This window comes from Scophthalmus maximus, chromosome 3 (genome assembly GCF_022379125.1).
Source record: "Scophthalmus maximus strain ysfricsl-2021 chromosome 3, ASM2237912v1, whole genome shotgun sequence".
Lineage (NCBI taxonomy): Eukaryota > Metazoa > Chordata > Actinopteri > Pleuronectiformes > Scophthalmidae > Scophthalmus > Scophthalmus maximus.
Window position 1 is genome coordinate 19,865,066 of NC_061517.1, and position 25,499 is coordinate 19,890,564.

A 25,499-nucleotide genomic window follows, 5' to 3' on the forward strand; every position below is an offset into this window, starting at 1 on the left:
TTCATTTTCTTTTCTTAAATTTAATTTATTAAGGTGACAATTTCTATATTACACATCGTTCATGTACATCAGAAAATCAAACAGGGAAAAGAAAATATAGTGTTACCGTAAACCTCTTATTAAAACCATTCTCTTACAAAAGAACATTTGTTATTGACACCATTTACAGCTCGTTTGCAATGTACAGGAGAGTGACAGTGGTTGAGAGTTGTACACGGTAGGATTCTGGAGAACCAAAAAAAAAAAAGACAAACAAAAAGAGCGGTGATTTATCATATTTACATCTTCACTTAACTACTATATACCCCGGGATTTTATTAAGTCATCGACCCAGGAACAAGAATTAAAACCACACGCTGCATTAGGGGCAAACAAAAAAAAATTGTTAGGTCAAGGTAAACCTTTTCATCGTGTTACATTCATAATACCTCACAGAATTAATCTCAGTATTCATTATCCTAAATTCACTCGTCATCTCAAGTCTCACAGCTTTTTTCCGCACCGGTGCAGTTTCTTGCATAGGAATTTCAAAACTAGTGGAGAAAATAAAAGCCCCCTGAAGGAAAACGTCTCGTCTCGTCTCGTCTCGTCTCGTTTCGTCTCACACGCACGCACGCGGAAAACAAAGAGACTGGAGTTTCGACCAGAGGCTGAAAGTCCCAAACACGCCGCAAGAAAAAAAGAGTGGGATGGAGATTTGTTGTTTCTTTTCTTTCTTTCTTATTTTTTTAAGTGCTGAGCTTTTGCCAGACAAACAAACACCTGAAGCCAAATGTCCATCAGCAACCAAACCTGTGGTTTTGGTCGTGTTTAATAAATAATTCAAGGAGGACACGCGGCGAATACGACGACTGGTGCCGTCGATCGGATGCGGCGTTACGTGGGCCAAACCAAACCAGTATTTACAGTTACATCGTGAAGACTGTTTCTGAGTTTCTTTGTGCAAGAATCTTTAGCCAAATTGTCAGCAACATGAAAGCATAACCACATGAATCCTTTCACACGTGTCAGACGTTGATTTTGAAGCTATAATTCTGCTGTGAATTCTGACTGGTATGATGTGAAAATACTGGATTGGTTTGGAAGACAAAAGTTTGCAATACTGCCAGGAGCTTTTTGTTTTTTTTATAAAAAAAATTAAAAATAAACAAACTAAGCTCCATCACTGACCTCCAAATGCTACATGTGCGTGAAAATGTCGGATTTGGATTCGGTTTCGACTTGAATTTGGTGTTTTTTTCCCTGTTCCCCTCAAGCCGTCTGGACGACTGAATAAGCACATTGTCCTGGAACACTTTCTTCATACTCATTCACAACAGGAGCCTTACCACAAAAATAACAGAGGGAAGGCGTAAAAATAGCCGAAGCCGATATTAAGATGGATAATCTATAAAATTCTCCCAGTTTTTCTGATCTGAAACCCACCCAGCACACGTCTCGGGCCCTATAGAACTAGGGTCCGTTTAAATCCTGCTTTTACCCACCACTTTGAATAGTGGAGGTTACGACACTTTTCACAATCGTTACGTCATTCACAGATCGAACACCAGAGAGTTTGTGACTCTCTCCTTCATCGGATTAGACATTTCTACCCTAATTTCTGAAGCACTAAGATTGTCTGTTACTTAAGCGTTTAATCCGGAGCGAGTCAAAGCCGACATCTTATAAAATCACGTGTTACCGTTCATAGAGATGCACTTCAATCATGAGATGAGTAGAGATGTGAGAGATTTAAGGGTGTGATGGATGCAAAAAAACAAAACATTTTCATAATAAAAAAACTAAATCTTAGAGCGACAAAGTTTGCATAAATAATCCTGTTTTAAAAATAAGTGCACCAGCACAATCTTGCCTTAAAAATTGAAAGCTTTGTCTTTCGAGCTGATGCTTTGGTGCAACTTCCTAAGAAGGAATCAGGTTGTGACCTTTCTGGTTATGAGATTTGAGATTTGAACCGCAGGCCCGGGGGGAGGGGAGGGGGTCACCCTGATGCATGATGCCGTTACATGATCACACGTGTGGAAGGAAATAACCATTCAAACCGGATGGTGTTGAGGACGGGTTATTCAGGATCCCATGCGAGAGAGAGAGAGAGAGAGAGAGAGAGAGAGAGAGAGAGAGAGAGAGACACAAGGAGACGCTTCTGTGTTCAGAAGAACAGGATATCGTCAGGTACCGCTCAGGCACTGAGAGGCAGGTTCCCATAATCCCCGCTCCTGTGCGACAATGCACGCATGCGTGAGCACAAACACACAAAAGGACCCCCCACCCCTCCCTGATTTGAACACTGCTGGTCTTTTGATTCCTTCAGACTCCTGCGCCCGCCGCTGGAGCAGTCCTGGTTCCCTGGTTCCCCCTCACTCCTGTCCGAAGCCCTCCGTCTCCTCGATGGCGAACATCAGCTTCTCCTTCATCTGCTCGTAGCTCTTGTAGGGCGGCAGGTCCAGTCTGTTGAAGCTGGGGGAGCATTGAGAACAGACTTCAGCGCCCTCTGGTGTTTATCCCAGATAAGACCTCGATGAATATTATATGAGAATAATATGAGAGAATGAGCATCGAACTCAAAGACTTTGACTGGAACCACGAACAAACACCTTCTCCTTACAGCGAATTGGGATTAAGTCCTGATTTAAAACAATTGGCCAAAAAAGAAAATACTAAAAAGAATCACTCGGACTGGTTGGACCATAGCTTATGAGTGCATTCACGTGGTTCGGAAATCTCGAAAAAATTCTCTTGAACGCCGCATCAAGTCGGAATAACAACTAGGAAAGTTGTCGAAACAAGTTGCCAAGTTGCTGATGATTGGGATTAACTCAACTGTGCTGCACTGAAGAGAATAGTTCTCCGAATTTCGTTGTATGATTCCATGTACAGTGACATGTACATGTACATTAAAGGCTTTTTTATTCTAATTCTTTTCTATTCAATGCAAATGGACGCTGAAGTCGGAGAAGCGACATCACAACTCGAGGATATGGGATCTCCCGAGGAGCACGTGAATGTCACCTGTAGGGTTTTGATCCGTACCCAAGTCAATCTGCTTGAACTCACCACGTGTGACTTCTGGGAAGCCAGTTCTCTTTTCCCACCTTCTCAATGCAGAACTTCTGGGGGCCGTTGCTTCCTGTAAAAATTGACGCACCATGATCAGAGTGAAAGGAACTGGGACAGACACTAACACCTCGCTCTTTAATCTCAGTATCAAAGAGCTGTGAAGCTGTTTTTAAAGCTGTTAGTATCAAAACTGAATTGCATCACAGGACTGGAAATGGTTTAACACATTAATTAAGGAGACATAAATGTTATTAACCAGACCCAGACACCGGTTTTAAATTCATCTTTTGGAATACAATTTTGCTGTGATTATTACCCATCAGATCAGCGAACCCTCCTACAGGCAGGCGACAGGTGCCGGTGACAAACTGCAGCAGCCTCATCCGCTTCTCGTTGTCCATCTCCTTTATGAACTGCAGCGGGAAAGTGACAGATCACCAGGCCACAGATTAGCACAATTCCTTCAATAAATCGTGACTGAAGAACCGTGTGTGGGGAAAGATGTGGAAGGGAAATTATTTAATTTGTATTTCTAACAAAAAATTAAGAACAGGGAAAAACTGGTGGTTGCTTATGGGATTTAAAAAAACAAACAAAACAAGATATAGTTTGCACACAAATACACCAAAGCCTAATATTAGCATTGTACAAAATATACAAAGATGACAAACCTGAACTACTCTAGCTGAAGGTGCCACATCACGCATTTAAATTTCAAATGCCTATTGTATCAGAACATTATGTACATATTACTGTACATACCCCACCTTTAATATATTCATATCACTACCACTGTCTATACTGTACATATCTGTCTATAGCGTATTTACTACACTCTTTATACCATACTTAATTTAATTTCCTTCGTGTATTCATACTGCCAATACTAATATATTTAAGCACTTTGAGATTGCTTTAAGCAATGAAAAGTGCTCTATAAATGACATTTATTATTATTATTATTATTGTTCATACTTAATATTTATATTCTATTTTACTATACATGTTACTCTGCAGTTGACTGCTTTTTTTGTTGCACTTCTGGTTAGATACTAACTGCAACTTAGTACTTGTACTCTGTGTAATCTAATCTAATCTATAACATAGAAAAATCAGAGAGAAGGAATCTTATTTAAATACAGCCACTCATAATCATTAAAACAAAAACATTAACAGAATAGAATATCATTAAGACTCAAAACACAGTATATTAATTTAAACCTGTCTATCTCAATTTAAACTATCAAACCTTCAATCCAGAGAGTCCAGAATAACCAGAATCCATGTGAAAGTGAAAAAGGTTTGACTCGAATGTGACCACTGACCTGCCAGAACCAGACAATCTGCTTGCTGCTGCGAGCGTAGTGTCTGTAGATGGTGTTTCTCTGCCAGTCGGCCAGGTCGATCTCCTGCATCCCACACAGCATCACCTGGAACAGGACACAAGATGTTTGTGTTTCATGTGCCTCATTTTATACATCTAATAAAGCTGTTATGCTACAGTACGTATGTGCAACACAGATGAAGGACAGGCCTCCGAGATGTCCGAGGTTTTGTGGTTCATCTTTACCTCCAGCTCTTTGGCGTCAAAGTACTGCAGGTACTGCTGAGGGAGGACCTCGTTGAAGCCCTCAAAGAAAGCCTGCGTCTGCTCCTCCACTCCTCTGGACAGCCTCCACTCTGCTACCAGCCTGTGTGGGGAAGACAGGCAACGCAGACATTACACTCCACCTCCCAAGACCCCACGGTGTCCTTCATTCTAACCTTAAACTGGGTTCAGACTTCAGGGAGATTTAATCCCAACGCAGCCCCATAGAATCTACTATGGGATTTTATAAAGTATAAAACCCACCTGATGTACTCCTCCTTGTTTTCCTCGGTGACTTGGAGGTCTCCCCCTTCTGGTTTCAGCTCGTGTGTGCTGACTTCCCCCAGGATCTCCTTGTCGACGGAGAAGAACATCTCCAGGCCGCACTCCTCGATGTCGTTATCCCTGCAGAGCGGCACAGATGGGAACTCAAGTCTTCAATTAAACTAAAACGGCACTTGTCTGATCTAAACCTGGAGACTTACACATTGTGCCTGGCAACAACATCAGTGCTGACTCCTCTCATCCGACCTCACATTTATCCCAGCAGCTGCCAACAGGAAGCGCTTAGGCTGCCGAAACTCCCTATTCAAGAGCAACTTCTCAGGGGTTTCCCCCCCCCTGACATTTAGTTAGCACAGATGCTAAGCTCTAATAGCACCAGCTAACCGTATTACTGGTGCTATTGGATGGTAAAAAGGTTGATCAGTTTTTTCCAGCTGGTGTTCAACTTATTTAATCTATGGCAGCCTTGACAGTTCTGTCACTCATTAAATCTGTGGCCTTTGCTGTGTGACATAGTGTCTCAGGTCATTTTTCCTGAAAAAATGACCTTGTTCTTTCAGCCGAGTTGAGCCACCTCTGCTTGTGAAATCCCTTCCTTGTCATGTGCAACTCATCAGCAGTGACATTTCTACAAGTAGCCCTGTTGTCGTCAGGTCTAAGGATCCCTCCCATTTCCCCCACTCGGCCCCACCCCTCCGTTTTGAGCGTTCCTCTGTAGGGTAGGGTGTCCCCATTTCTTTTGAAGATCAAGGGGCAAGTGTTATCTACTGTATCTCCTGAACAAACCACTTCAAACAGCCCTTCCAACGTAGGGAGGTCAGATGCTGACTTCAGGTGGAGTGGAAGAACGGAGGGATGGGGCCGGGTGAGGGGAAACGGGACGGACTTTAAACCCTTCTGTAGATGTGAGACTGGACTCAGACTCTCAGACTCGAGACTAAACCCGCATCGCACTTTTTGTTACACATGAACATCTCTGTGCTACAGTGAACTCACTTGATCCACATGAGGGAGTTGTAAAACTCTGGGTCTATCGACTCCAGGTCTTTGAGGGCCAGCGGCTTGTTTAGGATGCGCTTGTAAAACGGCAGCGAGAACCCAGTGTCGATGAACTTGCCATGGAATAAAGCCTGAGAGACAGAAACACATGCTGTTAAATTGTTGTTTGACTGCATTTCTTCCAAATGTTTCTGTGTGGGAATGTTTTTCTGTAGAATACAAAGAACTGACTAACCATGGCGATGAAGCGTCCGATGAACTTGAAATACTTGAGGTGGTCAGGGTTGATGTAGGAGGCGGGGTTGATCTGTAGACAGTAGTTATCTTTACCGGCATATTCAAACAGGCAGTACATGGGATTCAAGACCTCATGGGACAACAGGAAGAACCACTCCCTGCGGAAGACGAGAAAAAGAAATGGTCAATTAATAACTCGCTAGCTAACATATTAAAGGAAAAGGAGCATACCACATGGTGTAGTTTTAAGTAAGTGGGTTAAAACTGTACCAGAGTTACTGCAAATTCTGCAAATGCATCTTAAATGGAGCACATTTCAGAAGCATCATGTTCCAAAACGAAAAAATCCTCCTCATCCAAAAATATTTAAAGGAGACTTCTGCTTCACTTCACGACATATGAGCACACATTTATGTTCAACCATTTTCTAGGTTACCTGGCGACACCACCGTAATCCAGGCCTTCTTCACCAGGGAAGATGATCCACAGTCTCCTCCGCAGATCTTGAGCATTGAAGCTCATTATCTGTTACAGAGACAGTGTGATGATGGATTGGTGTTGTACTCGAAAAAGCACAAAGAAACACTTCCGAAACACAAAAAACAATCAGCACACCTTTTTATACTGAGCAGCAAACGTAAACAACGTTATCAATGAGTTCAACACTGCTGCCAAATTAGCATGGTTATTTATCAAAGACTGAGCTGAGATGGTCAGATGATCTAAGAAACCGTGTCAGTCAGACGTAAAACACAAAAATGACTAGCATACAAAGACCTAATGATGAAGTCACCTTCTACAGATGATTGAATAAACTCATGTCTCACAAACGGCAGTTACAATTGTTTACATGTTCACCTTTCTGCTACGTCTCTTATTCATTATGAGCACATTTTATGTACCAGTGATGTAAAATAGATATTTAAAATTCATTTAAAAAAACACGAAAGTACAGTAAAAAAAACAAATGTCTCAATACTAGAGCCCAACAGATATATCGCTATGTCAACGATATCAGCCGATATGCTCACTGATCATATGAGCCTTTTTATAGACATAAAGGTCTCAGGGTTCATGTTCTATATATGTGGTTGTATTTGTGCTTAATTTTGTATTTATAGTTCTTTATAATTAAGTTTACTGTTAAACTGTACTTCTTTGTCTTAAGGGTTTGATAGGAATCTTATTTTACATTTTTATAGATAAATATTTATATTGGCATTGCCATCAGCCCCCAAAAATCCATATCGGTCGAGTAAGACACTGATTAAAATAGGCCAAACTTAAATCTCTGGAACTACAAATGAAGAGTGTGGAAAGTGCAGAGAAGAGGTAATAAGAGAAGTTATGTTGCGCCCACACGCCTGTGGAAAATGTGCGAGTCTAATACACAGACTGCATTTGTGATTTTTTCTTTTTCTGCAGGCGCGCTATTGTTATTTATTAAGGTGGTAATTATACTGATTTTGAAGTGCAGAGTAATGACAGCACGACGTCCTCACCTGCTGGAAGGAATCCTCAAACAGGGTTTTTCTGGTTACGTTGATCTTGATGTGTTGAGGCATCGACAGTTGCTGGTGAAGAGAGAATGAACGGGTCAAGGCCATAGGCTTTTCTTAGTATAGTAAGTATATGATGGTAATCAAAATGATTTAGAACAAGACTGTGTACGATATGATAACATGATCAAAATCCAAAGGGGCCGCAAGAGTGTACTGAGAATATCTCTGAGTATGGATTTGTTATATAATGGCATGTTCAAGAATGACAGCAGCCACACACGCGCACACACGTGCGTAGCAAAACACAAAATTCTCTCTCTGTTTACGACCAGCATCCAATAAATCATGCACGGTACATTTTTAAGAATAAAAACAGAACAAGCCTGTCAATCTACACACAGATATTAACTGACTCCTACCTGGCACCAGAATCTGAAGTACTGTACTTTGGCTTTGAAGTCTCGAACATAGGTGATCTGAGGTCCGTTTTCACTGTGGAGGAAAAAGAGACACACAGACTCTTATTGTCTTTTAACATCTTAAAGCATATTAACAGTTACTTTCACATGTTATGCAATATCTTAATCCTATAGTTGTTGCCGTTTTCATTTGCTGCCATTATACATTATGTACACTGGGCCAGTAAGTTCCTGCTCCTGCCCGTTCATACGGCCACATTCTCATCCCCAATCATCAAACTGGTTTTTCCATCACTGTAACTAAACCGTGAGTAATTGCTCTTCTCAAGTTTTGCTCCCAGGTTATTGTCATAAATCAGCTGAAGTGTCACATCAGTCGCGTCAGGGTAACGCACCACAGGTTCTAAAAATAGGGAGGGATTTCTGAGACGGTGACTCACATTGTTAAAATGTCACCGAAACCAAGCAAAGGATTATGTATTTAATAATGTAAATGTCAAATCCAGGCCAGACTAAGAGATATAAAAGGAAGATACCCAACAGATTACAGTTAATAGTTATAACACTCTGGCTGGAAACAATCATCACTCGCTCATTCCTGGCATGCAGAAATACCGGAAAGACTAAAGTCAGGACGTCACTTGTCAGTGGCTCCAGGCAACCTGTATCCAAGGTAGCTTCTTTTTTTTCTTTTTAAAGAAAGGAACTACTAGTCCCCGACAGTTTGAAGCAGATGAATCAGGTTTGTTGTGCCGGATCTAATTACTCATAATGTCTTGTTCTCAAAAGCCAAGAGAACAAAACCTTACAACGCAGTATTATTATTATTATCACAGTTAATTGTGTGGTAATTACGCTGATTCTTCATTGTTGTATCTGCTCTAGTTTTCTAACATGTTCATGAATGAAAATGAAAAAAAAAACACAACAACAAAACAGCGGTTGGAAGCTGCGTTAGAAAGTTGCTGATTCCCAAAAGATTTTGAGTAAGTGGAAGATAACATGGAGGTGGACATACAGTGAGGACTTTCCAGTGCGAGGGTCGATGTAAGTGGTGGTTCTCCTGTTGTGGTCTACGAAGTAGGGGATACCGTCTACTGTGAACCTCATCTCCCAGCCCTCTGGAAGTGGCTTCTCATTGAGCAACCTAAAAAAAAGAAGAAGCGATTAGATGAAATATTCAGTGATGGATTCTTTCAGAAAAGGTGAAAACAAGATATATATAAGTCAGACAAAAGTATAGTGCATTAAAATTCAAAAACTTCTCAAACTAACCCCTGTGTCCGGGGGTCCTCCCACTGTGTGGACCGTGTCGGGTGATGTACAAAATAAACCCTGCCGTTGGAGTCGGTTCTCTTCTCTGAAAGACATAGTAACACATATTGGATTAACACACCAGAATGATGCAGAAAAGTCAGAAGTCATAGTGACCACATGACAAACATTTTGCGATATCGGATGTTTTTTTAATTGTTTAGCAATGTTCAGCGTCAAACAAACATAATTGATTAGATGCCCTATTGATTATGGCCCTAATCTATGTGCTTGAGCCTCAAGACAAAAATCATCCTTCTGTACGATTTGTTGTGTATAAAGTAAATGGCTTGTTATAAACCACGTTAATCACAAATTCAAATGCCTGGCATTTAACAAATTGATATTCCACAATGCTAAGTGAGTCCTGTGGCAAACATCAGGGAGCACCACTGTACATTAACGGAGCTGTGAGACAAAAACCTGCTCAGACATGAAAAGGTACAGTAACCTGCCACTGAGAGCAAGTCTTCCCTGAGGTACATCAAGCACCAGTATTGGCCCAAAGGTCCCAGGAGCAGATAATGAAATTAGGTAATAAGCGGATGAGCCCACTGATCCAGAAACAAATACAGCAACTCCGCAGATTTTTGGGTCAAAGCAACGAACTATGAAGCAGGTCTTTTTTGCTTTTGATGCACTGATAGAAATGTAATATGCCCATTAAGTACACAGACACGTCATTTCTCATCTGTACAGTACTCAGAGACTGTTAAGCTTTTTTTCCCCCCTACTGGCAAAGTGGTCTACCCAATGAAAAGGGTATTCAGCCACAACAATGAATGACATGGGTGCTGCGAGTCATGGTCGAGAAGCTACTGTATGTATAGTCAAATTATCAGAAAAGATAATGAGGAGTATTTTAATACACATTAGTATCCCTGAATACCATCTAAGCACTGATAAGATAAATATGTCTCAGCCATGAAAAAAATAAGTTATATAACGTGTATTTACACTAAAAAGGACTTAATGATCTTACCCCATCCGTGTGGCAAAGGCCCGAGAGGATCAAACTCCTTATTTTGAGTGGCTGACACCTGGTCTTGTAGCTGCAGAGCAGACAGGCAGAATACTTCATCTTAATGAAATATGGTCGATTGAGAATCTCTAGTGTCATTAACAGTTACATTACAAACATAAACTGGTTACTTCAGACCATGAAAATACTGCACAGGAGGTGACACACTTCCAGTTTAATAGCACAGCGCAATGGTAGAACTTTTCAAGGAGGACGTCTCACCCCAAATATGAACCTCTGGTTGAACTGCTGCATGGCGCCCTGCAGCTGGCTGCGCTGGTGCTGCCACTGCTCGTAGTTGCGCACCGTCTCCATCGTGGGCCGCTGCCACGTGGTGGTTCGTGTGATGTGGTCAACAAAGTAGACACGCCCCATCTGGTCCACGCGACGCTCCCAGCTGAAGATAAAAAATGAAATGGAGGGAAGACGATTGGAGTTAAAGGAAAAACGCTCACTGATAAAGATGCAAAGGGATTTGCTAAGGGCTTTTTCACAAACTAAGGAGGATTTGAGAGGATGTGACAGACACATGAGAGGTGGTTTGATGTCAATACATTCATAAATGAGTGACTTATTTAAAAAGAAAACCTTTTTTTTTTTACTCTCAGGTTTGAAATACTAAATGGCTGTCATTCTGTATAATGGCAGTGGTTTGACATTCCTACATCTAAAAGCGGAAGAGTTATTGAAGATTGAAATGGGTCGTCCCTGACAAGGCCTAAGGTGACATGCGCACTGGACAGACATTCAATGCGCTCTCCACTGCATCGTCATCTTTGGTGATTTTGATTTGATCAAATCTGTGAAACATCTTCCTGAATGAGCTCTCCAACATATCCCGAAACTGGGACGGATCGAGGTTTTGGACGCGGCGCTAGTGAAGATAACAGCCACGAAAACTGACGACGCATTACAACAATACACCGCAAATCTCTTCGTCAATAGTCATTTTAACTTTGGGGGGAAGATCATACTGTTAGGACGGTTTGACGGGAAATATAAGTGGTTTTGGATCCGTGGCTTTTCGATACCGTGGTATACCTTGAAACCGGAAACCGGCACATGCCTATATGAGACAACCCAAATCAATGAAATGAATGATGAAATTTCGATGAACATTTTTCAGATTCCTTTTGTATATTTGCTGCAGCTATGGGCAGCAGAGGCCTGGCATCAAGCATGAGATGATCATGTGCAGGTGGAGCTAACATGCATTGTTTGCTAGAGGATTTATATGAGAAGTGAATTCTCCGTCCACAGTACCTTACCAGTATCCAGTAAACGTATAATTTCATATATAGAAAGCCCTATTTGACTTACAATACTACGACTTCTACTTTACAGGTCTATAAAGCTTCTGTCTACTTATTATCTGCATCTGAGGAAGAGAAAGATCTAAGAAGAAGGACTTTTTACCCAGGGGGCAACGGTTCAGGGCGTTCCCATGTTGTTCTCTTTTCCACGTGGTCGACAAAATACAACCGGCCGTTCGGATCCACCCGCTGTTCCCACCTGGATGAAACATGGACAATTAGCGTGAGGACATTGGCTGGCGGTGCATGACTCTTGTCCATCTAGGTTAAGTATAGATTTAAAAATAGCTCTGAAGAGATGAGTCATCCTACGGCAAAAGAAGTAAATAGCCAAGGAAAGTCACGACATTGCCACAATGACAACACAGTAGGAGCTCAAAAGGGGTTTTTAAGGGAACTACAGTCAGAAACCAAAGAGAAGCACAAGGGGGAAAAAGCCAGTGATGACAACGTGGTGTTTGAGTTACAACCCAGTCAAAATTTAAAATGCCCTGAGTGAGGTGTTTTCTATAGTATATAAAAAAAGGAACATGTCACTTTTTCCTAACAATAACGATATGTTAGCTGTGAGAAGTTTTTCTTTATATCTTCTGAAGGGTTTAAGTGACGCTTTGGTGTGAAACCAGCAGGAAATTCCCACTTCATTGTTGTGCTCACACCAAATCTGACCAAATTTCTTTGCGACACACTCCTCTGACCAATTAATCAATTTCTTTCTTCGTGAACTCTCACAAAACACACACCAATGAGCAGAAACACGACAACCAGTAACCAGTAGGTATTTAATCAGTTGTTGAGCGCTATAATATTAATGAGTATTATTCAATATAACACTGGAGATCAGATTATAATTGCCACTCTTTCATGTAAATGACAAAGCTACTCCATCTACTGTACTGTACCATCAGCTATGGTGCAAACATTACAAAATGAGAGCTTACCCATTGGGCAACGGGACAGAGTTGACAGCCGGGGCCCTGGGATTGACCACGGGGTTGACGTTTGGCTGTAGGGTCGCTGATGCTCCTGCGCTGTAGGCCGGGGTGGAGGTCCGGTCTGAGCCAGCTGATGGACTGGAGTCCGGGGTCGGTGAGGGCGCTGGGGCCGGTGTTCGTACCGGTGTATCAGAACCGGACTGAGCATCGCTGCCGTCGGCTGCAGCAGAGCCGTTGCTGGAAGACGCTGAGGAAAAGAATCGGACGTCATTGAGAGTTAATCGTAAACTTAGAGAACAATATCTATTTTCAAAGACTTAAAAATCATCCCCCCTTTTTAGCCAAACTATTTGTGCTGCTTCTCAGTGATCAGCCTGAGACCTTCCATCCAAATGTCTGACCTGGTGAAGAAGTCGGTCTGCGGGGGGTCGGAGGAGGAGGTCTGGAGGGCCTGGGTGGTCGGAGAGGCTTCGAGCCCCCTGATGACACTAAGGGAGACCCTGAGGCGCTCACCGACCTCCGGCCACTGGGAGAGGACCTGTGCTCCACGCCATCTAGGGCTGGAGAGCTGTCCCGACTCCTGCGGGGATTGAGGGTGGATGTAGATAAAATGAAGCAAGAAGAAGAAGAAGAAAAAGAAGCCAAAACTAGAAATGTGACAGAGGAAAAAATTTGAGTGAAGATGAGAGTAGGTACTGTACCTTGTGACAGGATCCCCGTTAGGTTGTGATTCCCCATTTGATGTACCTGAAGCAAATATAAAAACAACAACAAGATGAATAGAGATTAAAAAAAGAGAGATCCTATTCACATATAACACAACCAGTCAAATATATTCAAACAGGCCTGCATTATTTTTTGTGTAATGTATGTAAACTCTCTTCAGCTCGTCTGTCACTCACTGTGCTGGTCGGCCTTGGCCATGGCGAACATCTCAGGGTCAACGGTCATGCCGTCCAGGCAGACAGACAGGTCTCCCACCACATCTGACTGGTCCCTGTCTGCACACAGCTGTAGGGTCTGCACCACCTCAGAGACTGCATGAGAACAAAACAGAAGACGGTCAGAGAGTAGAACAATGACGCTGAAATACAGCGCCTCACTGTTTATCTGTGGTGTCCCGCTACAAAATCAACAATGACCGAACACTGATCTTTTTTTTCTTCAACATTTGAAATGGGTGACATCTTATACCACTTAGCTCAACACTTCTCTCCCTCTCTATCAGACCCGTCTGCCATAGTCGAACTGGCCACAGCATGGCCCACAGATGCAGCAGCTGTGGGCCATTAAAATATCCATATCCAGTTTTAACCAGCCCTGTCTGACTCTTTACCTGACCTCTGTGTGCCTGTCATTAGGGGTGCACATGAGCGCTTGTGCCGTGACTGGAATCAAACCCCAGCGCCCCACTCTCAAAATGTAAAAGAGGAGCACCCCACCGATTTATTTTTATTCCGAAAACGTCCAATAAACCACATCTATAACTTCTTTTAAATACTTTCTGTAGTGTGGTTGTCCTGTAGTGCCTCAACAGCCTCAAAATATTTTATTTCAAGTTTGTTTCCCTTCTGTAACACAGTGGTATCAACCTTAAACTGCAGCAAAAGAAAAAAAAGGAAGTGATTTTTATATTTCTGGTGGCTGCATCAGCAGTTTGAAACAAACAGAAGAAGCAGTTGTTGAAGTAAAAGTCATAAGTCCTGAGCAGACAAAAGATCCGCCATCAGAAAAGACAAGATCCTCAATAAGAAAACCAAGGAAATACCACCACACTACAAGAAAAACCCTGGACGATTTCGCCACGAGTTCACAAGTACAAAATGTACAAAAGAAATCACAAGAATTGGACAACATAGATTTCCCACGAACCTCTGCTCTGAGACAAACAAGTTCCTGATCCAACTCCAATATTTCATGATGACATTTTGACAACTGATGCCTTTGTAAAAAAAAAACAAAAAACTGCAGGCCACTGAGATCAAACACGTTAACTGATACTCTAGCTATAACATTGTACCATTAATCTCAGTTTGGTTTTAATTTGAGGAGAGTCCGTATGGGTTCAGTTAGTCTTAACAACCGTACACCTCACAACAAAGACTGTTGTTGGCTGAACTTAAACAACATAAATCAGCAACTTTCAAGAAAGACAGTAAATATAGAAGACACATATTCAAATTTTAATATTAATAGCATAAAGGTGCAGGAGGAATGTTTGTGATGCCATTTATTCACAAAATGTTTATATTTTGCTCCCCACCTAACCTAACCCACTTTACATAAGTTTTCTACCCACCAAATATCTCAATAATAAATGAATGTCCTCTGGAATGTCTGGGAGCAGCGTGTGCCTGTTTTCATATGTTGAGCATTACACAAAGTGTGTCTATGCAGGCCAGAAAAAAGCCATGTCTGTGTCTATATCATATACTCACTTTTCATGTCATTAGCTGTGAGCGTGTCACTGATGTCCAGTGTGGCCATGCCCAGCAGCACATCCGACTTCAGGGTCTGGTGGCTCCACACGCGAAACGACAGTTTGCTGAATGGAGTCACAATCCTGATGAAAATAATGATTAAAACAGTTCAGTTGATTCATGCAATGCATTTGTACTTTTGAATGAAAGACAGAGTAATGCTTTGATTTTCGGGGATCACACCCCACCCCGAGGGACTCGCTCTCAGGTCTTCACCAACATTTTAACTGTAAATTAATAAGCAATTTGTCGAAATGACATTGTGTCATTAATTGGCATTTATGAGAGTAATAATAACTAATTCCTCACATGGGACTTCCTGCGGGGGATCACGGTCTTAACTTAGAAATGCTGATGATTCACATAATTACTAACAGTTTGGAGGCTGTAAGGAAAAACCTATTTAGTTGGTAAAAAGTGAAAAGTGTAAGTGCGTGTGTGTGTGTGAAAAGGAAGCGTCAAGTGCCAGTATGCGTGTCTTCACATTGGTGTCCCTGTCTTATACTGTAAGTGACCTCTCCTGTATTATATTTCCAGTCGCTGTTTTATTTTTTTTTGTCTTATGTAGAGGCCAGTATTGCCTCAACTCTTAATTCCCTTTATTAATGATGTCATGTGTACCTTCTTCTTCAAGAAAGACAATGTAAATAGAAAAACTTCAAGACCAAAATACACTTGTCACGCACGTGCCTCGACGCATTCGGTAATATGTGTATTGGTAACTCTTAACTAACTGGACTTACAGTACTTTGAAAAGTCTTTGTCTTGTCTGGTGAAAGCAACACAGACAACTAGTGACTGAAACCAGGACCATGACAGTTGTTTAACTAATTCCCCCAGTGCCCCCAGGAAAATACATTCGTGGACACATGGGCTCAGGTCTGATTACACCCCATAGTAAACACTTGATATATAATAACTATCCCCTGGGTACCAGAGGGACCGTAGGAGAACTCTATATATAGAAGGTCACTGTCCAAAGCAGAAAAGGTCCAGCACAGGCTAAAATTAAGTGGACATCGGATGTGTGAATATGAGGGACTGCGGGAAGTCAAATGGCGGGAGTGGACTTAGTGCACAGTGTTTGTATTGAAACAGGATTCATGTCAGTGTACACTCTCTCACCACCGTGTGGCATTCTCCGTTTACGTGCAGCCTATTCCAGCCAACCCCCGTGGAGAAAGGATATCTTTTCTTCAACCTGTACACCATTGTCCCAAACTCAGAGCTACACCATCCCTACCCCAAGAGCTGGTGACTCATTCAGTCAGGCAATGGCTGCTGCAAGAATCAACCTCAAGTGATCAAGTTCATATCTTACACAAACAATTTCTCACAATTTAAGGAAGTCTTTTGTTATATGGCCTCAACGGTTGTCCGGAGAAACTACAATGTGCAATACTGCGGTCAGTAGTCGTAATTCAACACTTCTCATAATAACATAAATGATCTCTGTCTTGCGCCATTGCGTCACTGTTGAGCAGTGTGCCGTGTGCCGTGCTCTACTGTCTCTCTCTCTCTCTCTCTGTGTACCCAGTTAAAAAGTTTTGACTTCCTCGACAGACAGAATTCACATAACATTGTCAGTGTTCACACGACAGCCATACATTTCTCTGGAAGTAGGCAGACCTGCCCTCGCTGTACAGCTGGTGCACCTGATGGCGTAATGTGTGCATGTTCACAGCGCATTATTACAATATAACAACGTGGGGTATTTACAACGTGCGCACACGGTATGCATCGGCCCTCCGATGCTTTTTATTTTTCATGATATGCTTCTTACTCAAAGTTTCCATTAATCACTAATTTCGAACTCTGCACTCTCTATAAGCTCCTCAGGAAATGTAAAGTACTACGGCATTCTTGATGAACAACTTAAAGCTGCTACTTCTGATGAAAATTGCTGCCTTCATTATTTCCTGCGTAACATCATTAATGGCTCGTCACCAAAGGGCAATTTTTTAGATGCTGGATGTTATACGGGGATTCAAACAAGGAGTCCTAAGATTTCCTAAAAAGATTTCCATTCAGTCAGAGAAATTAAAAGTTGGCATCTTGGTCAAAGCTCAGATATGAAATCCTACCCCAGGGCCGAGTACCTCTCCTGCCAGACTGCTGTCAGTGTCAGACACCAGAGCTGAGGGAGTTAGAGCAGCCAACAGAGAGTCATGCTACCTTGCCTGGCAAGGTCCACCTTATGCTGCCCTCGGTTTCCATCGCCTCTCTCCACTTGTATCACAGTTTGACTCGTATTCAAGATTTTAATTAGAGACATGGTTTACATCACATCGTTGCACCTGGATTTCTATGTGCACACTAAGGCATCGACTGATGCGTTGTCTCACTGACTTTCAGGATGCCATATTAGGATGACTAATATTTAGGGTTCGATGTCTTTCAAGTGAGTTAATAAATTGACTCTTAAATGTTTTTCTGTGGACATTCAAACATTAGCTTTGACTATGTGGCAAATGGATGCAGGCAGCACCACAGAGTTTTGAATTTGGCTATTTTTAATTATTTGACAAAGTAGCAACAGAATAGTGAAGTTCAGATTATCATCAATGTGATCACACGTCACATGGTCCTGGTAATCTTTGAAAGACGTTGACTCACACAGTGAGCGGCTGCTTCCATTTGGGGCTGTGGGTGTTGTTGCATTTCTCTGTTTTCTTGGACTGGCCTTCGACTGTCACTTCCACATAGGGACTGGGACCAAACCAATTTTTCTTGTTCTCTTTCAGTTTTGCTGATAGCACTGAAACAGGAGAAGAAGAAGAGACCACGGAGCAGACAGTCAGTCATGATTGGTGCCAGAGAAAGTCAGATGTTGTCAGCGAAAAAAGAAATAGTCAGACAACAATAATTCAGAAACATGGAAATACGGAGTGAAATGTTCATTTTGAAATCATTACAATACTATAAGGTAACCAGGATTTTAAGGCTATAAATAAAGCAAGGGAACATTTATTTGGCTAGAGGAGTAACGCATTCAAAATATCAAAATTTACCTTTGTGGAGTGTTACTTTTTTTGTTGTTGCTATAAACACATTAATGCAGGATCTAAATCAACATAACCACATGATTTAACAAACAAGGCAAGGAAGACAAGGCACAGTTCAACTTCTAAAAAATATTTGTCACGAGACACTTAATTATGGTTCTTATTCTATTGGAGTGTCTCAGTGTGTTGTGACAGTGAGCCAAAACACACAATAACAGGACATCGAAACTGAAGCAGCCTAATTGAATCTTTCCAGCTACCATTATATTAATCTGCATCTGTGCTTTTCTTACTGTGATATTTCAAAATACCTTGTGCACTCGAACCTCCGTCCACTTCGATGAAAACCGAACACTTACCGATGATTTGCAGCTGTGCCTTCATAGGGTAACCATTGGAAGTGCCCGGCTTGGTGACTCCACTAGCCATGACATAGGGCTGGGATGAAGGCCTGCAGCACAGACGACACATCATTAGGGTGGTGGTGATAAACTGATTTCGTACAAGTGCTGCAAACATGCAGCATACGGATGAGCTTAAGATCAAGTATATTCAGCCCACAAGTTTAAATAACACATACCTCCATAATTAACGACTGCGCTGTAAAATTCTATGTTTTAATATCAAACTCTCATCACTTTCTTCCATTTCAGCTTGACACATAAACCAGCATTAAAGAATGAAATTAAGCATCTTTTTGTCTGTTTTTCTATTATCTAGTCCATAATGACAGAGGGGAACCCTTTTTTTTTTAAAGAAAGAAAGAATTAAACTGAAACATCACATTCACATTAAGGCTGTGGCTAACGATTATCTTTTTATCGATTAATCGAACGGTTATTTTTTCAAACAATCTAATGATTATTGTCTGTTTAGTCAATTTACCAATAAATGATAACCATAACTCCCATCAATCTTTTAACCTTTTTCTCATATGAATATTTACAAACAGAAATTTCAAATCACTACTTAACAAAAATAAAGTGCCACGAATGCCTAAAGGATTTTAGGACATCATTCACTTTAAAGACCAACATAAATTCATCCCAACATACATAATGCAAAAAAGATTTTTAGGGCTTGTATTTGTATGTGACAAATATACATTTGTCACATACAAATACAGTCACATATTTTAAAAAGAAATCTATGAATGAAGGAACCATTTCAAACTTTATAGTCCATAGGTCCTTCTTCGCAAGATTACATTTTTCACCAAACTAAAAAGTTAACATATTAAGAGTGAATATTCTCTATGTAATAATGCAGATGAAGCTAAACCTCAATCTATAGCACAACATCTGAACATCATCTGTGCCAAATTTCATGCTGATAAAGTGAAGCTTTAAGTTTAGTTACAGGCTTTAGTAGGGACATGGTCAGGCGGACTCTCAAAATTGGTACAACCGTTTTAGCAAAGACCAGTGACGGTGGGGGTGTCACATCAAAGTGACAAGTAGTCTTAACAGCAGCGGATCTATGGATCAAAACACAACTTATTGTGACAAAACATCAAAGGTAAGATGTAGTTTATGTTTGTTGCTGTTTGACGCAAGCTTTTTTTTTGGCTTCTTCGGCTGCAGGGTTGGACACCGATGGACTCAGAGCTTTCTTATGGGGAGTAGCTCGTGTTGTTAGCATTAGGTCTCTATTTAAAAATTCCCCACATCCACATCTTTTCCTGCTTGGTGTCCAGACCGATACAGGGCCGACGGGTTGTCTCGCTCCGGGACTTAACCCGTTTACTTCCTCAACAGTGGTAAAGAACAGAAACTTCTCCTTTGTCATGGGACGCTGCGGCGTTTATGAGCAGGCAGACTGTAACCTGCACTGACAAATTCACTGCTGGAGCCAACTCCCGTTTCTCTGGACCCCGCCAGGCTGACAGTCACTCGCCCCGCCGCTCTCTCTCCCTCGCTCTGCCACGCATACACCACTCGTATAACGTGATTTTCTTGGGCTTTTTCGGATGAAGTTTCCTTTTCTGCGTACCCCAGAACGGGAGTTGCCATAACTGGGGATGTAAGTAAACGGTGTGATGCGTCGACGCACTCTACGCAAATCGCCGAATTTACGCAATCGCCGTAATCGATTACGTCGACGCGTTATCGCAGAACCTAATCAACATAACTGTTCAGACCCATGATGATACTGAAATTTTAGCTCAGTCGCCTTGACTGGAGTCATGTTGTAGTAAATTTAACTGATTGGACATGGTTTAGAAAGGCACAAACACCCGTCTCTAAAAGTTTGAGTACAGGAAACTGTACTGGGGTAACTATGATGTGCAATACTGAAGTCAGCAGTAATTTTTCATGACACGCTCCTTCCTCAAAGCCAAAGCCGGATTGGCTTCCCTGTTTATATGAGTCACTTATTTCAAACTCCGTGGAGTTTGAACATTGGAGTTGTACTCACTTCACTCAATGAGAAACATTACTTTCAAACACATTCATGAAGGGAAGACAGGACGAACTGCTATGAATTGTAGAATTTGGAAAAGTCACAGTTATGGTTCAAGTGTGGGGGTGGCGGTTCCGGTCAGGTTCAGTTCGTAGATAAGGGAATATCTCTGTGGCGCAGGTTGGCTCTCATAATAGGTCGGATTTGGAGGCTAATAAAAAAATCTTGACACAAGGGCTGCAACTAATGATAATTTTCATCATTGATTTATCTGTTGATTATTTTCTCGATTGATCGATTAGTTGTTAGGTCCATAAAATGGTTAAAAAGGGCGATAGTGTTTGCCGATTAATTTAGTACTCGATCACTAATCGATTAACTGTTGCAGTTCTACTTGACATGCACAAGCAGGTCAAGCTTGAGGGAAAGCTGAACAGAGCAACATACAAAGCTTTCATTAATGAAATCGTGGTCCAGAGTGATCAGGACCTCAGACTGTGCTAGAGAGGTTCACCTTCCAACAGGACAATGGCCCGAAGCCTAAGCACACAGCCAGCAGACGACTCTGTGACTGTCCTTGAGTAGCCCCTCGAACCAAATCGAACAACTCTGCAGGGACATGAAAACCGCTGTCCACCGATGGCCCCCATCAAACCTGCCACAGTTTGAGAGGATCTGGCAGTTAATCACCAGACACCAGGTTGTCAAAGCGCCACACCCAAGAAGATTCGGGGCAGTGACAGGATGCTAGAGATGCTTAAGAACTGAGTAAAGGATCTCAAAAATGTCCACTTCTGGTTCAACCAGGGCCTTTCTGTGTGGAGTTTGCATGTTCTCCCCGTGTATGCGTGGGTTCTCCGGCTTCCTCCCACAGTCCGAAGACATGGTTCCTTGAAGATTCTAAATTGACCGTAGGTGTGAATGTGAGAGTGAATGGTTGTCCGTCTCTGTATGTGGCCCTGTGATAGGCTGGCGACCTGTCCAGCGTGTACCCCGCCTCTCGCCCAATGTTAGCTGGGATTGGCTCCAGCGCCCCCCCGCAACCCTTAAATGGATAAAGCGGTGGACGATGAATGAATGAATGTCCACTTCGCCATTATGGGTTATTGAATGTAGATCGATGAATGGAAATGAATTTAAAAAGATTCTAGTATGAGGCTGCAATACAATAAATAGGTGGAAAAAGGTCAAGGGCTCTGAATATTTTCTTAATGCACTGTAAACTATTTTTTTTTTGTTTAAAAGCATTTACTGTTTGGACAAAAGCATCTGCCAAAAAAATATGATATAATGTAATAATGACCACCTGGAGTGACTATTCTGATAAAATGAGTGGTTAACATTTATAGACTGATTTCAGTTCTTGGAATATAAGTAATGTATCCGTAACACGATACAGCATTACAACAACTGTTAAAATTCTCATTCAAAATAGCAAACACAGACTTACTTAAAACAAGCCATTCTAGTGTCTTCAGCTAAAAACTGATTTCTAAATACAACCTGTGCCGACGTATCAGTTCTGCGTGTGGGGACCACATACAGTACATTGTGAATTGTAAATTATGTAGGTATAGCTGCTTACCATGTGCAGGGTCACAGGGGGTTATAAGTATAAGTATAAGAGGATTTTTGTAGATAAAAAAATACCTCAGTTAGTAATTTCCTAAATTTCCCAGGATGCCTCTTGGCAAAACACTATTAGGTACTCTGAATGAACTGCTCCAGTGTGTTAACCATGACATGTGTAAACACTGAGAGGAGCTTACAATAGTAGCAGCTACACCTCTTCGCTGTCTGTTGCTGTCACCAGTTTGCCTTCATGTACCGGCATGTATGTTTTTTATTGTGGCATCACTGTCAAGATATATTTCAGGAGAAATGTGTACTGCATGTTTGCCTCTTCTGTGATGGATTGTTCCTGGTACGATTTTGGAAACATTACTATCAACAGGCCGCACTGGAAAGAAACCTTCAAGGCCGCCGCCGAGACCGGATGTTTGGTTCTTTCAGCTTTAGATCACTGGAACTTTTTTTCCCAGCAACTCCACTGAAGGTGTCACAGAAACATCATGGTCAGAAAATCTGACTGCAGCAATACCTGGTTTTAGAGATAAATTTCCATTTTAAAACAAGCAGACGCTGGTTACACAATGTCTCGATTGACAGCAGATCACCAGTAATTAAGTCAGATATGAAAATCCACACTATTGACAAATGTGTCAATCTAAGGGAAATCTGTTGCTGCGACCCCCCCCCCCCCCCCCAAAATCTGGTCAGACGCATCGGTGAATTATGCATGCTCCTCAGACCGTCTCGTCCAGTAGGCACATGGCAGAGCGGGAGAAAGTGGGGAGCTCCTGGGTAAATTTTCACTTTGGCTTCTGCTTTAGTCTCTGTCAATAATTCATTGCAACTGCTGACTTTGCAGCCTCATGAGCAGGCTGACCACGTTTAGTAGACGTGAGTATCCGCTGAATATTAAAGTCTGCAATGACCTACCTTGACTAACATTTTTGTTCAACCGGCTAAATAACATGATCATTTTGTTTGGTGCATCAGTCAGGCATTTTATAATTTCTTTGAGCTCAAATAGCTCCCTTTAATTGGCTTTAACACATCCTCACACATGTGAGGATTAACACATCTGAACAATATTACCAAAACTTTCTCTCAAATGAACTCCTTGGCCTTGCTAGCTCATTGTCAGCATCGGCATACATTGCTTTCACCATAAGGTACAAAACAACGGAGCCTATTTCCATAGTGACCAACATAGTATGATTGGACTTAACTTCTGTTATGTGAACACAAAACTGAGGAGTCCCATGTCCATTTCATATTGTGTTAGAAAACTGAACAAAGTGTTCTATCTTACCTAAAATCTAATATGTGAACTCTGGAATCAAGATGAAACCATTAATCCATTCATGGCTGTTTTTTAATAATTCACCACGACAGCGTACATGTCACGGACAACACAAACTAGGTCGGCGATGAATATCAAACATGACTTACTGTATGTCGTTAAAGCCAGGAGAGATCAGGCTGGATATATTGTGATGTTCTTTCTTTTTTTGGCATAATAGTTGTCAATGTCTCATAACAAAGGTACCACCCAAGGAAAATAACAACAACAACAACAACAACAGGGCCTTTCTGTTCAGTCCCAAGATGACAAGGCCATTGAAACTGCCTGTAGAGGACGACGGTGGCCGATGAGGATACAAACATATCAAACTGGCGAAGTTGCAAATGACTCATAACTACAACAAACAAATGATTGTCGCCCCCCCCCCCCCCCCCCCCCCCCCCATATACTTCTCTGTCTCTCCCACATAACTTCACTTATCCAATGAGGCAAAACTATGCCGCTGCATTTCGGGAACACTGAAAATGAACTGTTGTGCTCTCATCTGAAAAAAAAAAAAAAAAGTGTTTTTCAACCGGTTCCCTCGGCTCACCTGAAGAATCAATACTTCCGATATAAATTTCGATCAAATCATTATCACAGGGTGCTATGCGCAGTGTGTCTTCGTCGTTTTCAGAAGTCTCACATTTTGTGTTGTGCAGAGCATGTGGGGAAACACCATCCAGATATTGAATGGGAACAAATGAGGAAGCACGTCGCTGAGGGAAAGCTAGCTACTTTCACTGTGCTAAGGCAGCGGGTCCGGTGATCATTGACAGACATCCGCTTTTCCTTCTCCTCGACCATGTTCCGGATATAATAACAACATGACAGACGTCAGTGAAGATTACATAATTTAATCCAGCTGGCAATGGATAACGAGCTAACGCTAACAGAGTTGGAGTCGTGCAGTGCGGGACAGTGCGTCCTTATTAGCCGATTACCACCGCGGACGCGAGGTGCTTGGTGTAGTTACAGCGGCGGTGCGGCCGCGGCACTTCGCCGGATACGTGTTGAATGTCGGCCCCGTCCGCCCGCTGCCGCCCCGAGCCGCGGCTAACAGCTTAGCCCGCTAGCTAATGTCATCATCATGGCTGGCTGGAAATCCCAAAGTCCAGCGGCTGTGGTATAGAAAAAAAAACCCCGGAAAAACACCAATACCGCGGCGGAGAGAATAAGTAAAACCGACTCGCGCCGCTTACCCTGATCCCAAGGGACGCGGCGAGACGCCGAGCTGACACCGAGCTGAAGCGAACCCACAGCCCCGCGGCTCCACGGGATGTTTGGGTTTCAGTCCGGGTTTCACTTCGCCGAAGGAGAAACTTCCACCATCTTCGCAGGCTCACGTCATGTGACCGAAACAAGGTGGGGTGGCGCGCACGCACGGGTTGCGCACGCCACGCCACCCCGGTGCCGTGATTGGCCCAGAGTTGGAGCGAGGGCGAACCAATGAGCGCTCGGTAAACACGCTGACGCGTTTGAGGTGCCTGCCTGCAACCTCGTACTACCGATAACTGTTAAAGCAAGCGGACAATATCAACGCGTGGCATAGGCTGCAAGCAAAGTTATGACAAAGTTATGGCAAACTAAATATATACATAATGGGGAAAAGTTCACCAGGAATCAGCTTTCATTTGTTTTTTTATTTTTGTACTCAGGGGTTCACCTGCCATGGACTCTTTTTTTTATGTTTTTTTTTTTTTTTTTTTTTTTTACAGTTTATGGAAGTAATGGAGTAATTAACGTCTGTGTTGCTTTCACAGTTCCTACTGTCCTTAAAGGAAAAAAGAAAAAGTTTCACGAAAGACATAAGACATAAGAGGCTTTATTGTCATTGCAAGTGAACAACGAAATTTAGAATATAGCTCTCAGAGACACCAGCAGCAATGTAAAAACAAAACAAAACAAGGAAGAGAAAACAGAATATATACAAAACTAAAAGAAAAGCATATGCATAAAATAAGAATACTTCAATACTTTAAAATATGTATACAAGGTGTGCGACATGTAAAGGTGCAAACAGGAGGTGT

General features: G+C 42.1%; 1 protein-coding gene across 2 annotated transcripts; it reads right to left on the reverse strand.

The window, feature by feature from the left end:
• On the reverse strand, nt 1-24,832 carry itchb (itchy E3 ubiquitin protein ligase b). 2 transcript variants are annotated; one of them, XM_035645764.2, is made up of 24 exons: nt 24,672-24,832; nt 18,515-18,606; nt 17,767-17,908; nt 15,109-15,233; nt 13,573-13,707; nt 13,372-13,417; nt 13,072-13,250; nt 12,677-12,917; nt 11,839-11,934; nt 10,645-10,819; nt 10,384-10,453; nt 9,363-9,447; nt 9,106-9,234; nt 8,088-8,160; nt 7,669-7,740; nt 6,603-6,691; nt 6,165-6,324; nt 5,927-6,060; nt 4,910-5,050; nt 4,628-4,748; nt 4,383-4,487; nt 3,374-3,470; nt 3,055-3,127; nt 1-2,457 (listed from the first exon to the last, which is right to left on the reverse strand). In XM_035645764.2, the coding sequence occupies exons 2-24, from the start codon at nt 18,582-18,584 to the stop codon at nt 2,358-2,360; spliced, it is 2,658 nt and encodes an 885-aa protein (XP_035501657.2). In that variant the 5' UTR covers nt 18,585-18,606; nt 24,672-24,832; the 3' UTR covers nt 1-2,357. The 2 variants fall into 2 exon arrangements, with proteins under 2 accessions (XP_035501657.2, XP_035501658.2); XM_035645765.2 differs by lacking the exon at nt 24,672-24,832 and adding an exon at nt 19,515-19,549.
• Nucleotides 24,833-25,499: the final 667 nt, after the last annotated feature.